The 14,596-nt window shown below is 38.2% G+C and overlaps 2 protein-coding genes across 2 annotated transcripts in view; both read left to right on the top strand.

Annotated features, from left to right (window-relative positions):
* The first annotated feature begins 909 nt into the window (after positions 1-909).
* Positions 910-11,097, top strand: LOC114141414 (zinc finger protein 467-like). The gene is made up of 3 exons (XM_028011959.1): positions 910-926; positions 8,041-8,262; positions 9,605-11,097. The coding sequence occupies exons 2-3, from the start codon at positions 8,091-8,093 to the stop codon at positions 10,354-10,356; spliced, it is 924 nt and encodes a 307-aa protein (XP_027867760.1). The 5' UTR covers positions 910-926; positions 8,041-8,090; the 3' UTR covers positions 10,357-11,097.
* An 863-nt stretch (positions 11,098-11,960) lies between these two features.
* The window catches only part of LOC114141412 (zinc finger protein 774-like), a 28,888-nt gene continuing 26,252 nt past the window's right edge, over positions 11,961-14,596 (top strand). Inside the window, exon 1 of the mRNA XM_028011957.1 lies at positions 11,961-12,025. The gene's annotated coding sequence lies outside the window, so the exon portion shown is untranslated. The remainder of the gene's footprint in view (positions 12,026-14,596) is intronic.

Below are 14,596 nucleotides of genomic sequence, written 5' to 3'. Positions count from 1 at the left end.
AAACCCTGGATGAACCGAGACGTTCGTCTCCTGCTGAAGGCCCGCAACATCGCCTTCAGGTCAGGGGATGCACAGACTTACAGTGCAGCCAGGGCTGAGCTGAAGAAGGGAATCAAGAAGGCCAAACACCACTACAAAAGGAAGGTGGAGGATCATTTTTCTAACGCCAACCCCCGACGTATGTGGCAAGGCCTTCAGATTCTCACTGACTACAAGAACCCCAATACCACCCCCACTTCTACTGATGTCTCCTTCCTCAACGAACTTAACAACTTCTATGCTCGTTTTGAGAGAGGGAATACCACAACTGCACCTGAAGCTCCAAGCAGGAAGAAACCATTTCCTGCAGATCCAGGAGGTTCAGGGTGAATATGTGCATTTTGGTCTGGGAGGGAGAACATTTGTAAAAAACAATTATAATTGACAGAGCCCCAATTTTTTGTTATTTCTATGAAAAACTAAATAAATTGTGCAGGGCCCCCTGTCGGTCAGGAGCCCTTGGAATTGTCATAACCTTTCCCCCTATACTGCGCCCCTGCTCTTACTTGAACACGATTTGGCTGCTCTACCACCTGCTTCTGTTGCCAAACATTCATATTTTAGCCTTTTGTTTTATTTCCTAAAAGCCAAATGAAAATTCTACATGACTTAACAATAGTATTATTGTCCCATGATAAACCTTAAAGTACGGAAATGTGTGTTTTTAGAAACTGGTTTTAATTTGCTGGCAGCAGTGGGTTACCTTGTTGATTAATCGAACATTGTTCGATTACGAAAATCAAGGAATATCAAGTTCCGGTTCTGCTTCATCACTTTAGTGATTCTTTGAATGTCACGTTAACCACCTCTCTCCAGCAGGGGGCGGTAAGGCCGCTGCGTTCTGACTTCCAGTTCAAACAGGAAGCAGCTCCGTGGCTAATTTCCGGGTTTTCACCTAGACAGGAAGCGTTTATGCGTTATTTTGGCGAGTATTAAGGTGGTTTTTGGCATAATCTGGGCTGTGAGTGGATCTAGATGGCTAGTTGTAGTGGAGGGTGTTCAGAAGATGAAAATATGGATACAGGATGGTCTATGGTAGAAAATAGAAGAGGGGGAGGGGGAAAGGATAAAGGTAAAAAGGGAATAAATGCCGGTAAAAGGTCTCTTGAAGATGAGGAAGAAAGAGTTGAAATAAAAAAGAAAATAATGATGGAAGACTTTAAAGTTATTTTAAAGTTTAAGGCTGGACAAGATATGATTGGGGTAAGTCCTATCAATCTATCAAATGGATTAAAGAAAGTCATCGGAGATGTAGAACTAGCTAAAGTTTTAAGAGATGGGAGCCTGCTTATTATTTGTAAGAATGCTGAGCAAAAGAATAAGGCAGTAAAACTACAAATGGTATGCAAAAAAGAAGTGTTAGGAAGAAAGGTAGTGGGGGAAGAAAGAGGGGTGAAAGGGGTAATATCAGGGATCCCTGTTGGAGAAAATTTGGAAGAGCTTAAGAAAGTAATGAAAGGAGGAGAAATTATAGGCATCAAACGATTGCAAGCTTTTAGGAATGGGGAGAAAATGGACAGTACATCTATTCTATTAGATTTCAAAGATAAAGTTCTGCCTGATAAGGTGATGGTTGGTTACATGAGTTTTAATGTAAGAGCTTATATTCCACCGCCTCTCAGATGCTATAAGTGTCAAAGATATGGTCATACTGCGAATGTTTGTAAAGGGAAACAGAGATGTGGTAGATGTGGAGGTGAACACTCTTATGGTGAATGTGGAAGTAACCCAGTTAAATGTTGTAATTGTGGAGGAAATCATACTGCAGCATATGCAGGATGTATGGTTAGAAAAGAAGCAGCCGAAATTCAAAAAGTTAAAATTGATAGGAGAATTACATATGCTGAAGCAGTGAAAGAGGTGAAAAATACTGGAAATGATCCAAAAACAAATTATGGAAAGGAAGAAGGGATAAATAAAAATCAGTGTAATGTCACGTTAGAAAAACTAATTCCTTTTCTTGCGTATATCATTAATTGCTCAGAACAAGCAAGAACTAATACTGAAAAAATAAAAATTATAGTAAAGGCAGCTACAAAGTTTTTTAATGTCAAAGATTTATCTTGGGGAAAAAAATCCATGATGAACTTAGACATGGGGAAGGATCATCTGAAAATGAGGCTTCTCAAATTGTTGCATAATTCTACTACTATAATGGAACGCTCGAAGTTTAATAGTTAGGAATTTAAAGGTTTCATAAACAATTTAAATACAAAACCAGACATAATATGTATTCAAGAAACATGGCTTAAATCATCACTGCAATTTAATATTCATGGTTACTCAGTTTTACGTAAAGATAGAGTAAATGGGAATGGAGGAGGATGTGCCATATTTATAAAAGAAAATATTAAATTCATTCAGCTTCAAATAATAACAGACCTAGAACTTATTGCTGTAGAAATTTGGACAAATAATGGAAATATCAAAATACTAAATTATTATAATCCTTGTAAAAAATTGGAAAAATTAAAACTTGAAACAATCCTAAGACATTGGAGAGGGAAGATAATTTGGTGTGAGGATTTTAATGCACACAGTACTTTATGGGGAGAGCAAGATGATTATAATGGAGGAGTTTTAGAAGAAGTGATTGAAGAAAAAGAATTGGTAGTGTTAAATAATGGTGTAGGCACTCGGGTGGATTTGATCAGAGGGAAAGAATCAGTTATTGATCTGACTTTGGTGTCGCAATCTTTTGCGGATAGCTGCAGCTGGAGAATATGCAAAAAAAGTACCATAGGAAGTGATCATTATCCAATTTTTGTTGAGGTAGAAATTGATATAGAGGAAAACCAGATAAAAAGTGAGGGAAAATGGAGATTTGGGGATGCAAATTGGGAAAAATTTAGAATAATAAATGAGATTAATATGGTAAATATAGATACAAGTAAACCAATAAATGAATTGAATTTAGAAATTAGTAAAAGCATTATTAACGCAGCAAAAATAGCCATTCCTAGAAGTAATGGTACAAAAAAAAGAGAATAGTTCCTTGGTGGACGTCAGAATGTTCAGTAGCAATTAAAATGCGGAATAAGGCTTTTAAAATTCTTTAAAAAATTATTTGTTTCCAAAATTTAATAAATTACAAAAGGAGACAGGCAGAAGTCAGGAAAATTATAAGAAATGCTAAAAGGGATTATTGGAGGAAATATTGTGAGTCCTTAGGGAGAAATACTGCATTAGATAAGGTTTGGAATACTATAAAAAAAATGTCCGGTAAATCAAGAGAATATTTCTTTCCAGTATTAAAAGACGATGATAAAATTATAGTAGATAGTAAAAGTAAAGCAGAATTATTAGCAAGAGTATTTACAAAGATACATAGCACGGAGAATCTAAATAGTAAAGAAAAAAAAAGGACGTGAAATTACATTACAGAATCAAAATGAATTACTGTATAATGATGAAGATAATGAGGACCTTATTAATATAAATTTTTCTTTAATAGAATTGAATAAAGCATTGAAGAATTCCAGTAAATCAACTCCTGGGAATGATCAAATTAGTTACAGTATGCTAAGTAATCTTAGTGAATTGAGTAAAAAAATATTATTAGAATTATATAATAAGGTATGGAAGGAAGGAATATTACCTGACAAGTGGAAAGAAGCAATTGTTATACCTATTTGTAAACCTGGTAAAGATCCTCACTCAGCTGAGAGTTACAGGCCAATAGCTTTAACATCATGTATTGGTAAGATTATGGAAAAAATGGTAAATAATAGATTAATTTATTATTTAGAGTTGAAAGAGAAGATTAAATCCTATCAATTTGGTTTTAGAAAAGGTAGAAGTACAATAGATTCTGCATTATGTCTGGAACATGAAATTAGACGGGCTCAGATTAATAAGGAGAGTCTAATAGCAATTTTTTTAGATATAGAAAAAGCTTATGATATGTTATGGAAAGAAGGATTGTTAATTAAAATAAAACAAATGGGGATAAGGGGCAGAATATTTAGATGGATTAAAAAATTTTTAACGGAAAGAAATATAAAAGTAAAGGTAGGTGGCGATTTAAGTTCAAGGCATCAAATCGAAAATGGCACTCCCCAAGGTAGTATAATAAGTCCTATGCTATTTATTATAATGATTAATGATATTTTTAATAATATAGATAAATCTTTTGGTGTTTCATTATTTGCAGATGATGGCCTTATCTGGAAGAGGGGAAGAAATATTGAATTTGTAAATAGGAAATTACAAGAGGCATTACATAGTGTAGAAGCTTGGGCTTTAGAATGGGGATTCAGAATCTCAATATCTAAATCTAAAGTTGTTGTTTTTACAAATAGAAAGTTAAATATTATTACAAATCTGAAATTATATGAGAATGTTATTGAAAGGATAGATCAAATAAAATATTTAGGATTCTGGTTTGTCAAGAAAATCCGAGCTCATCCCAATTCCCCATGCTGGAGATTTTAGTTTAACAGTAATAATAAATAAAGTTATCTTTAAAATGAATCACTCAAGTGACATCAAGGCCCAGCAGTAGACTTAAGTGTCAATAAAATAAATCTGGTTGTGTGTGTTGTTTTTGTCACATGCAAACTTTGCTTTAATTCTACTTTTTTCTATCTAATCATAAGAAATCATAGTCAGTCAGAGAGAGTCATTAAACAGGAAAAGCAGGTTTCCTGGAAAAAGAGGAAGTTTCCAGCCTGCAGATTTATAAAAATAGTTTAGACTATTCCTTAGTTTAAAGCATGAAAGTTTTAAAGAATGAAATCTAAACATTATTAGTAATTGGATAAGATTCAAAGTAAAATACTTATATGAATACTGGTTTACTTGTAATAATACTTACACTTATATTTGTGAGAACACTTACAAGAAAAACAAGTAACTGTAACTTTGGTATCAAATAATTAGAATCATGGATTATTCTTGGTTTCTTTTCAGAAAAACATCTGTAATAACTCACATTAAGATTATAATAAGTATAATTAACAAGTTATGGTTATAAAATTATAAATGAATGATAAATCAGAGAAGCTAAAGAAAATAAATGTGATATAAATGTGATTTTGACATTGAACTTGAAATGGTGTAAAAAGGTGTAACTGCAATTAAACATCACTGATATGTTGGAGGTAGAGAGTAGGTGAAAGGTGAAACGTTTCAGAGAAAATGTCGTGCAGGCAATGGACACAGGAGGTTGAGCAACCCTGAGACATTAGCTCAGACATCAGGAAATGTCTGTAAGACAGTGATGGATATGAGATCATCTGTCTAAGCAGACAGCAGGTGCACCAGGGGGATGGATAAACCCTATATAAGGTGGGTGCAAAAGAGGAACCTTTCGTTGGATCCTCCGGGCAGCTTCGAGCCAAGATCGAGATGGACAAAGAACTCTGCAGCTGAAGAAGAGCCGGAGCCACAGAGCCGAAGACTGTCCTGCTCATGGGGACCAACCAGTCTGGCCCACAATCTGTGGCTTCGAATCGCACTTCTCTCATCGGCTGGGTTCAGACCCTAAAGACAAAGATGAAGACAAAGACAAAGGCAAAGACAAAGAAGAAGAACTGGTGCCTTCCTTCCTGCCAGCACCAAGTCCTGTGTGACCTCAGCATCCATGCGGAGAAGAAGCTCATCAGACCTGCGGAGATCCCTGCCTTCGCCGATCAACATCTTCCTCCTGCTGCAACACCTTCTTCATCATCAAGCCAGGTCTGGGGTTCGAAACGCCAAACTCCGTCCGTCTCTCTCAAAGGTTCCCTTTTTTAGTTCTCAGTGTCAGCAGTAGGGAAAGATAGACTAGATGATTGATTTTACTTATTTGATTATTTCTGCTACTGAATTAAGCTGTACTGACCCTTGCAAAAATGCCTTACTAATAAAATATTTAGCATAAAGAAAATCTAAAGATGTTGTGGACATTCAGTTAATGAGTCACCTTAAAGTTCTTTGATGGTTGTAAAATAGCTGTGATGTTTGATTCTGGAGAGGAAGAGGTGGAAAATGTTTTTAGGTTGCTGGTAGCCCATATTTAAAACATCATCCTTGGGACTCGACCGAGTCACTAAAACCTACCTGGTTCAATAACAAATGCAAGTTGTAAAATAGAGAACGAGCGACCGTTAACAGGTGTGCTCTGTGAAACTAGTTGGCTGTAGGCTGCTCAGTCTGGCTAATTCACAGGGGGAAGAAGGGTGGGACACCTGGATGTAGGCCGTCAGATAACCAGGCGAATCGTTTCTCGAAACCAGCTTAAACAGAGTTTACTTCAGTTCTGGACAGGGTAAATCTCAGCAGATTTAGGAAACTCAATTAACCCGTTAGAAGGAGAGCTGGTAGCACATCTCCCCTCTCAGAAGAGGAAGTACGAGAGTGAGAGAGTAGAGACAGAAAGGAGGGGGGGGTGTTGCGCAACAACAGGTTTGATAAAAAACTTACATGGAAGACTCATGTTAATAAAATAGTTGGAAAAAGTAAAAAAAATCTTAAATATAATGAGGTGTTTAAGAGGAAAAGAATGGGGAGCTGATAGGAAAGCTTTAAAAACAATTTACACTGGTCTAATCAGGTCAGTTTTTGATTATGGATGTATTTTATATAATTCAGCTTCAAATAGTTTACTAAAAACCATAGATAGAATACAGTATCAAGCATTAAGACTTTGTTGTGGAGCGATGAAAAGTACCCCAATTTCAGCTCTACAGGTTGAGATGGGTGAGATGCCGTTGGAGCTCAGAAGGAAACAATTAGCAATAACTTACTGGGCAAATATTAAAGGACATAAAGAAAGTTATCCTCCATATATTATGTTACAATCTTGTCAAGAAAAAGAAAAAAAGCAAATAAATAGTTTTGGATGGTTTATAAAAAATGAAATAAGAGATATAGGAATAAATCATAGTTTAATTAGTCCTGTGATTGTTATTCCTGTTATCCCACCATGGATAGTTGAGATAGCGGAAGTTGATTTAAGCTTACTGGAAAAAGGAAAACAATTAGAAAAGAAAGAGGTGGAAAATTATATTGGAAATGAATATGCGGAATATATACAAATATATACAGATGCTTCTAAAATGTCAAATAATAATATAGGAATAGCTTTTATAATTCCGGAATTAGATATTATGAGAAATAAAAGAATAACAGACAAATTGACAGTATACACAGGTGAACTAATGGCTATTTTAATGGCTCTAGAATGGGTTGAGGAAACAAGAGAGAGAGCGGTTGTAATCTGTTCAGATTCAAGTAGTGCATTAGTAAGTATTGTAGAACAAAATTCAGAATCAAGGCAAGATATGATAGTTGATATTAATCATTTAATGTTTAGGATTAAAAGTTATGGATCTCTGGTCAAATTAGTTTGGGTTCCTGCTCACATTGGAGTAATAGGGAATGAGCTGGCAGATAGTTTTGCTAAGAATGCAGCAAAAAAGTGTATTGTTGATTTAAATATTAAAATGAGTAAAAATGAGGTTAAAAATATTAGTAAAATGTATATTAGGGATAAATGGCAGGAACAGTGGGATAAAGGAAGCAATGCCAGATTTTATTATAGCATCCAAAGAAAAGTTGGAGAATTTAGGAAATGTAGCAGGAATAAAAAAGAAGAAGATATTATATCTAGATTAAGGTTTGGACATACAGGTTTAAACAGTACTCTTAAAATAATTAATAAACATGATACAGGTTTCTGTAGTTGTTGTGGGAAATTAGAAGCAATACAACATTTTTTTTTTAGAATGTAGTAAGTATGTTCAAGAAAGGGAGGAGTTAATTAGAAATTTAAATAGGAATAAAAATAAATTAGATATTAGAGGTTTGCTTCAAAGATCATCGGGGGACGTAGTTTTTAATAGTATTTTTAATTTTCTAAGGAGAACAGGTATTATGGGAAGATTATAGTGACTTTACATCTGATCCATACTCCAGTCTAGAAGGTGGCGGTAATGCACCTAAAAGTTGTTTGCCAACCGCCATAAAAAAAAAAAAAACAAGAAGAAGAAGAAGAAGGCTAATTTCCGGTTAGCTCAGTTAGCTCGTGTGTCGCTGTGTCCAGGAGTTTCTGGTTCTGTTCAGCAACAATGTGTTCCGTTGAGCCTCTGAGAGAGTTTATCAGAGAGAGACTAACTGCTGCTGCTGAAGAAATCTTCACCCAGCTGGAAAAAACCATCGTCCAGTACGAGGAGGAGATCGACCGGCAGCGGAGACTGCTGGACCTCACCTGGAGACCCCGAACCGAGCCGAACCCCGCAGGTAGGTCCGGGAACCGAGATAAGAGCAGAACTGGGTTTCAATTGGTGCAAAATTCTGTTTTGCTGCACGTCAAAACAAAAATATTTCACCCGGAAGAGGTTAAGATTCTAGGATCAGATCACAAAACCGTATGAGACTTTCTGGCCCAAAACGACCAAAACACAGTTTGATTGCTGCAAACATCCGGCGAAGAATTCAGGGCTGCCCTGCAGCGTTTAGATGAGCCTCTGCTGCAGCACCTGTTCAGAATAATGAGGTCATTGAGGTTCTGGTGAGGATCAGAACCACTCCAGAACCTTAATGTTCTGGTGATCCACACCAGGAGGAGGTGATGAAGCCGTTTCATTCCAGGGTTTCGTACCTGAGGCTCATCTAAAACCTGCAGGACAGCGACTGGAGTTTGACTCCTGGGTTTTAAGGACTCAAACTAAATGTTTCTTAATTATTTCAGCTCAAAGCTGAATTTGACTTTGTGGACGGACCTCCAGTAGCAGTCAGTCTTCCAACTAGCCTGAAGAGGCCTCTGACATGCTAACAGTTCAATATCCAGGCAGCAGAGATGATCTTCTACAGTACGGTTAGCTAGCTCTGCTAATCCACCTCATTTGCTCTTGATGGTCTTTTTAAAATGATTATAAATAATTTTCTTGATAGTTTTCAGACTTCTCAATGTGAAGAAGGAGCTCCTCCAGTTCAGCACTGCCCTGTAATAATTAATGATAAATGTTCATCACCAGGTTAACCAAAATGTTTTAGTGAGTAAATAAAACCTAAAACACAGAGTTCTGATGAAAACACAGCAGACAGCAAAACCAAGATAAAAGATGTTAAAAAGTCAATTCTGGTTATTAAAGTGACTCTTTTGCTCGTCAACATTTGGCCTCAGACTGAAATGACAGTTTTAGTTGTTTTTTTGCTGAATAATTGGATTGAATTTCCACAAACGACACTAAAAATTCTACACAGTAAAATTTTCTCAGTTGGTATGAAAACCACAATCCCTGAAAGTTATGTAAAAACAAAAATAAATGTAAACATTTAAAATGTAACATTCTGAAATTATGCTGAGACATTTTTCTTACCTGAAAACTATTTTAGAAACAATGAAAATCTTGAGATAAAAAGAAATAAATATTGTTTTAGTTGTAAACAGAGGGAGCCGGGAAGTTGACTGTCTCCATGGTAACGGACTGACATCGACCCCTACCTGTCCGTTACCATGGAGACGTTCAGGTTATGGACAGAAACCGGATGTAATCCTGGTTCCTCCTGAACGACCAGAACCGCTCTCTGGGTCCAGCGGTTCTGAACTCCTCTCATGATTTCCTCTGGTTCCCTCCAGACGTCCAGCAGCGTCTTCTCAGCAGGAAGCAGCAGGTTCTGATGGCGCCGCTGCTCTCCAACCAGGAAATGCTTTCTGGACCGCCGGAACCAGAACCAGAAACTGTGAACCGGGACCCAGAGGCTGTGCAGGTCAAAGAGGAGCCGGATGATGAGCTTGCGGGTCGGGATGAAGAGCAGCTCCATCTCAAGCAGGAGGCCCATTCCTTCATGGTGAGTCCAGCTGAGGAGGATGGAGACGACAGCAGCCTGGACCCGGTCCCAGAACCGGGCCCTGGAGCCGAGGATGAATGTCCGGAGGCGAGCAGCCACGACGAACTGAGCCGTGATGAAGCGCGGCAACAGAACGGGAAGCGGACGGAGCAGAAGCCTCGGCAGAGTCTGTTTTCCTGTAGGATGTGCAGCAAGACGTTCAGCCAGAAGGGAAGCCTGACCAAACACCTGCGGCTGCACGCCGGCGGGAACCCGTTCACCTGCGTCAGCTGCGGCCGCAGCTTCCGCAAACACTTCAGCCTCATCGTCCACATGAGGATCCACACCGGGGAGAAACCCTTCCCCTGCCTCGTCTGCGGCAAGAGCTTCTGCCAGCGGGGCAACCTGAATGTCCACATGCGCACGCACACCGGAGAGAAGCCCTTCCCCTGTCTCACCTGCGGGAAACACTTCCAGAGGAAGAGCAACCTGACCGCCCACACGAGGATTCACAAGAGGAACGCGTTGTGTGTTTCCATGGCAACGAAGGAGGCGGTCTGACCAGAGGAGGGGAGGGGAGACAGATGCTCTGCCCGTTTCCGACATGGCCGCCCTCAGAAGGCGTGGAGTTCCCACAGCTGTCAGGTCTCCCTCGTTGCTTCTGTGTGTTTGCGCTGCTTCATGTCTCTAACACATCCAACTTGTTCAGAATCTCAGTTTTACAATTTAACGTCGGAGACTCAGAAACAAGAACACAAGAACTTCACAGTGTAAGTGTTTTAGGACGGCGGTGGATACGCAACACCAAACATTTCCATAACTACGTTTTTATGCACAGTTTGAAGCATGGCATCAGAGCAGGTTGATGGAAACGGCAAAATAACTTCCTTGGATGAATGATGATGATGATGATGATGATGTAACAAAATACAACAGATTTAAATATCAACAACTTTAGGACATCAGATGTTAGAGACCCTGGGTTCTTCAAACAGTCTTAGCTATTTTTCAGTTTTAGTCCATATTTGGTCATTTCCTTTTGTTCTGGTACCACCGGACCCAGCAGAACCCAGACAGGCCAGGCTGAGCATCAAACTTCATAAATGACTCCCAGAACTGGGGTCAGAGGTCAAGTTTCAGCTGCACAGTGTTTAGTTCTAGTTGAACTGAATTGTATTTTTATTTATTCCTTTAACATTTTTCTGGGAGTATTTCATGTTTTTGCTGTTTAGTTTTAGGTTATTTTTCTGATGTGCAATTCTTCATCTGGTTTAGTGATTCTGTTAAACTTAGTTAAGTTTTGATGTTGTTTGTCTTTTTTTATTGAAATCTAACCTTTAAATCCTTTAATCTCCTGTTGGACCCGGAGCTGATCGGTGAGGAATCCGGTTTTCAGGTGAGATCCTGTGAGAAAACTCCTGCTGCTGTCATCGAGTTTTAAATGGGAACTGAAGCCTGAAGCGTCACAGAGTGGAAAATGTTTCTGCTGCAACATTTCTTTTTTAAAACAGAAGGTATAACTTATAAATGTTATCTTTTTAATCTTGTTAAAACAAGAAAGTTTTCTCAATCAAAGGAGATTCTGCTCCTGAATTTATTTCCGTTTCTGGCGGTTAAACATTTCTGCACATCAACCTCATTTATTATTCATCTTTACAGTAATAATTCCTTATAAACAGACTCTCTAAGACAACCTGCACAACGCCACATTGATTGGTGAATATTTAGTTTTTAAGAACAGAAATATAGAAACTTCATTGATTGAAAAGTAGAAATTACAGCTAAGAATCAAAATAAATCATGTTTCATTCTCACCTTGCTTAAGATTAAAAGCTCTCTGCTTCTTTTTACTCTTATTATAAATTATGGAAGAGTAAAATGCAGTGTAACTGTAGTTTTTGTGCTGCAAAACTGCAATTAGGCAGCTGAGGTTAAAATATAATTGAGCCACAAAATTCCCAATTCTGTTTTTTTTGGTTAAGATTAAAAATTGTTGCAACGTGTTTTAGTTTAACATCCAACATGCAGAGATTTTGAATATTACATGTGAAAATGAACCTAAATCTAAATGTTCTTGGTGGTGATTTAATCGTATAAAATTGTTTCATTGATTTAAAAATTATTTTTTTTCCATTTTCTTTGACTGTTCCCTCACGGCCCTCCAGCAGGGGGCGGTGAAGCCCTGAGATTCCACTTTCTAACAAATAGCAGCTCCGTGGCTAACTTCCGGTTAGCTCAGTTAGCTCGTGTGTCCAGGAGGTTCTGGTTCTGTTCAGCAACAATGTGTTCCGTTGAGCCTCTGAGAGAGTTTATCAGAGAGAGACTAACTGCTGCTGCTGAAGAAATCTTCACCCAGCTGGAAAAAACCATCGTCCAGTACGAGGAGGAGATCGACCGGCAGCGGAGACTGCTGGACCTCACCTGGAGACCCCGGGTCAGCTTACAGCGAGCAGGTTCGGAGCCGAGCGGTACCGGTCGGGTTCTGCTGGGGGAACGGGATCAGAAAGTAATGATTATATAAAAAATGTTAGAATATTACTGGACAGTACTGGACATTCAGGCCGGGCCCAACCACAGCATCCTGTTAGAAATATTCGAAAATATATCAATATTTATTTGTGACTCGGTGAATAATAATAATATAATGTTTATTGTTTTCTTTTGTTTGTTTCATCCTTTTATTATTGGACCTTGTTCGTGTCTGGAATAAAGATGTGATGATGATATTTAAAGGCAGGATTATGTCTGTTATTGCTAATCCGAACTGTGACAAATAAATTATATCACATTTCTGAATTATTTTCTCTTAGTGTCTTTGCTTCAGTTGGCAGCTCCAGCTTTATTCTTTTTTCCCAAAGTATAAATATTTGCTTGCAGCCCTTTTGGGCTTGCAGACATCATTCAGTCTCACAATGACAGAAAAAACTTTCTTAAAGGGACAGTGTCATCTAAAATCATGTTCTGTTTTTCCCTGCAGTGTTATCTTGATTCTTTCATGTTTGAGAAGTCTTTTAATCTCCATGACAACCTCAGCTGTTATAAATGCCTGGGTGGACCTAGCCCCGCCTTCAAGGCTCAGCTCCTCCCCCACTCAGCTCCTTCAGACTAGCCAGCAGCAATTAGCAAACAGCTGGTGGAGCTGCTGAGCTCATCGAAGGAGCTGCTGCTCAGAGCAGCACTGGTAAAATAAAAACGTTAAAGGGTTAATAATGCAGCCATGTTGGGAAAACTTTCTGGAGGCGGAGCTTCAGAAAGAGCAGGAGCTTCTTAAAGAGACAGAGGCCCAATTTCAAGGAGTTAAATCAGGAAGTAACATTTCTTTTAAGTCATATTTGATATTTATAGCATTTTTATAACAACAACTAAAGGTAACATAGTTATTTGTTTGTGCTATAAAATGGCTTTTTGTGATGGGAAAACACATGATACTGGCCCTTTAAAGAAAGCTGTGGGATATAAAAACAACAGCAGGAGAAGCTTAGCTGATCTGTTATGTCTTCTTTTTTTGCTGATATTGATTGGGGAAAACTCAATCTGATGTACAGATTGAGCGAGAGGAATGGAAAGATTTTAAACTACTGAAAAGAACCTAGAATGGAGTTTTATTATTGATGAAAATATGAATTTCTATTGAGGAAACGTTTCTTCCTATTAAACTGTTGGCTATTTTTCTACATTAAGCAGGACTGCTCTAGAAGTGTTGTTCTGAATTAAACCAGAGAGCCACAATGAGGAAGTAACACTAATAAAAAGACCATCAATTTGTTAAAGAGTAAAGATTACATTAAGATGGAACAGGTTGTTTACAAGTTGTCTGCATTGTCTGACCTATTATATTTTCTCTCAAGACGGGACGGAGCTACAGGGAATTAGTGTTATTTGTTCATAGTCGATGCTTTATTTTAGCACAAGGTCGAACGTGACAAGGTCTGTGTTTGAGAGAAAAGTCAGATAATCCCAGAACGCTTTACAGGCCGTTGTTTTCAGTCAGTATGAATGTAAAAATCCAACCAGTACTTTGAGGAATGCGAATATTTCAATAATTAGAAGTTGACTTATTAATACTAACATAATCATTTTGATGCTGCCAAATCAGTTACTATCAATGTTTTTGAAGAGATCTGATGTTCTAGAGAAAACTGAGCAGATTGGAATGTTGTCAAGTTTCACCTTAGTCTTATTGTTTGTTGAAAGGATGTAAAGACGCTTGAAATGATTTAAGTGACCATTTCTTTCTTTACAGTCACATTAATAGTGATTTTGTTTGTCCAGAACTTCCAGGTTGTGATGCCTGTGAGGAGAAGGACGTCCAGACGGGTCAACGGTCTTCTGACAGACAGACTGACTCCAGTTTGGACCAAGAGAAACCAGACCAATGGCAGAGGAAGAAGGAACAAAAAGACTCTGATCCCCTTCAGATGAAAATTGAACTGGAGGAACCAGAACTTCTGCAGTTAAAGGAGGAGGACGGTGAAATCTGGATCAGTCAGGTTGAAGAGCAGCTTGTTCTGAATCAGCAGACTGATTCTCTCATGAAGGATGGAGAACCAGAACCAGACGGAGACCAGCGCTCGTCTCAGAGCTATCATGAAGCCGAGGACCTAAACCAGAACCAGAGTGACGATGGAGATAAAAGTAGAGATCAAGTTTTGAAACAAAATAATGGTGATAAAACCAAACTAAAGAGGCACAGAGTTGAAAAAAGGGCGTTTTGCAAGATTTGTGGTAAAAGTTTCAATCAGTGTTACTTATATGACCACATAAGAACTCACACAGGTGAGAAACGTTTCTCCTGTAAAAC

Source organism: Xiphophorus couchianus, unplaced genomic scaffold (assembly GCF_001444195.1).
Source record: "Xiphophorus couchianus unplaced genomic scaffold, X_couchianus-1.0 Scaffold1000102, whole genome shotgun sequence".
NCBI classification, from domain to species: domain Eukaryota; kingdom Metazoa; phylum Chordata; class Actinopteri; order Cyprinodontiformes; family Poeciliidae; genus Xiphophorus; species Xiphophorus couchianus.
Note: the sequence above shows the minus strand (reverse complement) of the source record. Positions and strands in the feature narration are given on the sequence as shown.

Excerpts from the sequence above, each read along its gene's own strand:
- LOC114141414 (XM_028011959.1), top strand. The coding sequence starts at position 8,091 with ATGTGTTCCGTTGAGCCTCTGAGAGAGTTTATCAGAGAGAGACTAACT. Across the intron at positions 8,263-9,604 it reads AACCGAGCCGAACCCCGCAG|ACGTCCAGCAGCGTCTTCTC; the intron begins GTAGGTCCGGGA and ends GGTTCCCTCCAG.